The 2,511-nt window shown below is 23.4% G+C and overlaps 1 protein-coding gene across 1 annotated transcript, besides 4 other annotated features; it reads left to right on the top strand.

Moving 5' to 3' along the window:
* Nucleotides 1–608: 608 nt before the first annotated feature.
* On the top strand, nucleotides 609–2,138 carry EDI_244120 (uncharacterized protein; the record flags this gene model as incomplete). Its single annotated transcript, XM_001740705.1, has 1 exon — nucleotides 609–2,138. The coding sequence occupies one exon, from the start codon at nucleotides 609–611 to the stop codon at nucleotides 2,136–2,138; it is 1,530 nt and encodes a 509-aa protein (XP_001740757.1).
* A 10-nt stretch (nucleotides 2,139–2,148) lies between these two features.
* Nucleotides 2,149–2,188: a sequence feature (AT_rich).
* A 30-nt stretch (nucleotides 2,189–2,218) lies between these two features.
* Nucleotides 2,219–2,352: a microsatellite.
* Nucleotides 2,353–2,354: 2 nt separating this feature from the next.
* Nucleotides 2,355–2,505: a microsatellite.
* A 2-nt stretch (nucleotides 2,506–2,507) lies between these two features.
* Nucleotides 2,508–2,511: part of a microsatellite that runs on past the window's edge.

The following is a 2,511-nucleotide window of genomic DNA, read 5'->3' on the forward strand; positions in this document are numbered from 1 at the left end:
AAAGATATATTCATCAAAATGATCAATTTATTACTTCTATTTATTACTTTTTCATTATCAAAACAATGTAGTGAATACAATCAAGGATATGAAATATATACAGTAGGTAGTGCATTTGAATGTATTGAATCACTTGAAACAACAGAAAAAGAAAATGAAGATATTATTAAAGGATTAAAAGAATATTTAGAAGTATATGTTTTAAAAGATATATTAAAGAATCCACCACAACCATCATTTTCAAATAATTATTATGAAAAAGTGGATATTGATGCAGAATTAAATAAAATAAATACAAAAACAACAAGTATGTATGATTTCTATTCTCAAATACAAAATCTTATTATTTCAACAAGAGATCTTCACTTACAATTTTATATTGATTATAAACTTAATAAACCAAATTCAGAATTAGTTTATTTCTATTATTTCCTTCCATTTACAATATATATTGATAATAATAAGAAAATGTATTTAATTCCTAGAAACGAACCCCTTGGTATTCCTATTGATGTTCCAGAAGAAATAGTTAATAATGAAAATGTAGCAGTTAAAACAATAAATGGAGAAGATCCATTTAATATTATTCGTGATTTGGAAAGAAATATATGGGATTAAAATGTCCACATGCACAATTTACATTAGCAAAAGATTATTTAGTTAAAGGATATTTAGGTTTTACTCCATTATCAAAAGAATATTTAAACACACCAATAAGTATTACATGGGAAAATGAAGAAAGTGTAACAGTTAATTATAAGATAATTAAACTTAACAGATCAAATCAGAAATTCCAACAAGTACTTGAAAGAAGTAAGAGAAGGGGAATAAGAGATAGACTAAGAATAGAAGATTTCGAAGAAACAAATAAAACAAGAACAAAACAAAATGAAAATAATGAATATCAACCAAATTGTTCACCTGAAAATAAAATATGTTGTTTAACAACAAGTAACAAAATAAACACATTAATTGTAAATACTTTTGATGTTACAGGTAAAAGTGTAACAAATAAAATAAATGAATTTATAGATAAATTGAATGAATGTGTTGATTTATTTGATTCTAATAATTATCCAATTCAACTCATATTCTCAAAGAATAGTGGAGGTTCAGTACTTCTTTCTAATGCAATTGAAAAGATATTATCACCATATGATGATGTAGATTACATTGGGTCAGTAAGAATATCAGATTTCACAGAAGATATAATTAAAAAATCATATATTGAATCAATGTATGATCCAGAAACATGTGAAGAAAGAGAACAAGAAAATAACCCAAAAACATTTGGAGAATGGTATTCAAATCCAAATATTATTAAATATGGTGATGTTGAGCATAAAGTTTCACAACCTTCAAAGATAATTTTTGATAAACTTATTCAAACACCTTCACTTGGTATTCATCAATTAAAGAAATTAATGAAAAACAAAAGAAAACCAACAGAAATAGTAGTTTATACAGATTCATATTGTTATTCTGCCTGTTCGTGGGTAACAAAAGGATTAAAAGAATGGGGAGGAGCTATTATTGTTGGATTTGATGGTGATCCATATGGTAAAGATGATGAATTTGAAGTAGGATTATCACCATCTAATAATATTCCAGATATAAATGATATAGATAAAGATAATATTTTAAAACAATATGGATATAATCTTGGATTAACTGTTATAGAAACATACAGATTTAATTATGAATATAATGAAAGTATTCCTAGAGAATTTCTAACTGATATGATAGATGAAAGAGTGAATATTTATCAATTTGACCAAACAGAAAAAGTGATTAAAGAGTTTGAAGAAGAAACAAAAAAGATAATAGAGAAATATCAAACAAAATGTAATCCAAATAATAAAAGATTAGTTAAAAGAGATGAAAAATGTGATAAAGAAATTAATATAGAACATGGACATGGAGGATATGAATGTGGAGATAATGGAGAATGGAGCACAAAATGCGTGATGGCATATTGTGATGATGGATATAAATTTGATTATAATAATAACAAATGTATTGAAGATGTATGTGTTAATCCACCAACAGAATCAGAATCAGAATCAGATAATGGAACAACATGCATGACAGTAAATCTAGTCATGATAATAATTGGAATAATCACATTAATTCTCTAATTGAAGAAGGATTAATTTAATAAATAATAATTAGGTTAATAAAATATAAAGAGAATGAAATAAATAGATTTATATCAAATAAAATAAATAAGAAAATAGAAATAAAGAATAAATGATAAAAAGAGAATAAAAATAATAAATAATAGAAATAAAAGAATAACATAAAACAAAAAGAATATAAAGAAATATCAAATATAGAAAATAAAAAGAAAAAATATAACAAAATGAATAAAATATAGAATAAGAAAGAAAAGAATAAGAAAGAAATAAGAAAAACAAATAGAAGTAATGTATAAAAAACAATAAATAAATAATAAAGAAAATAAGAATAAGTAATAAAAGAAAGAATAAGAAAGAGAAATAAAAAACAATA

The sequence above is a fragment of the Entamoeba dispar genome, genomic scaffold, assembly GCF_000209125.1.
Source record: "Entamoeba dispar SAW760 scf_1105229463155 genomic scaffold, whole genome shotgun sequence".
NCBI classification, from domain to species: Eukaryota; Evosea; order Mastigamoebida; family Endamoebidae; genus Entamoeba; species Entamoeba dispar.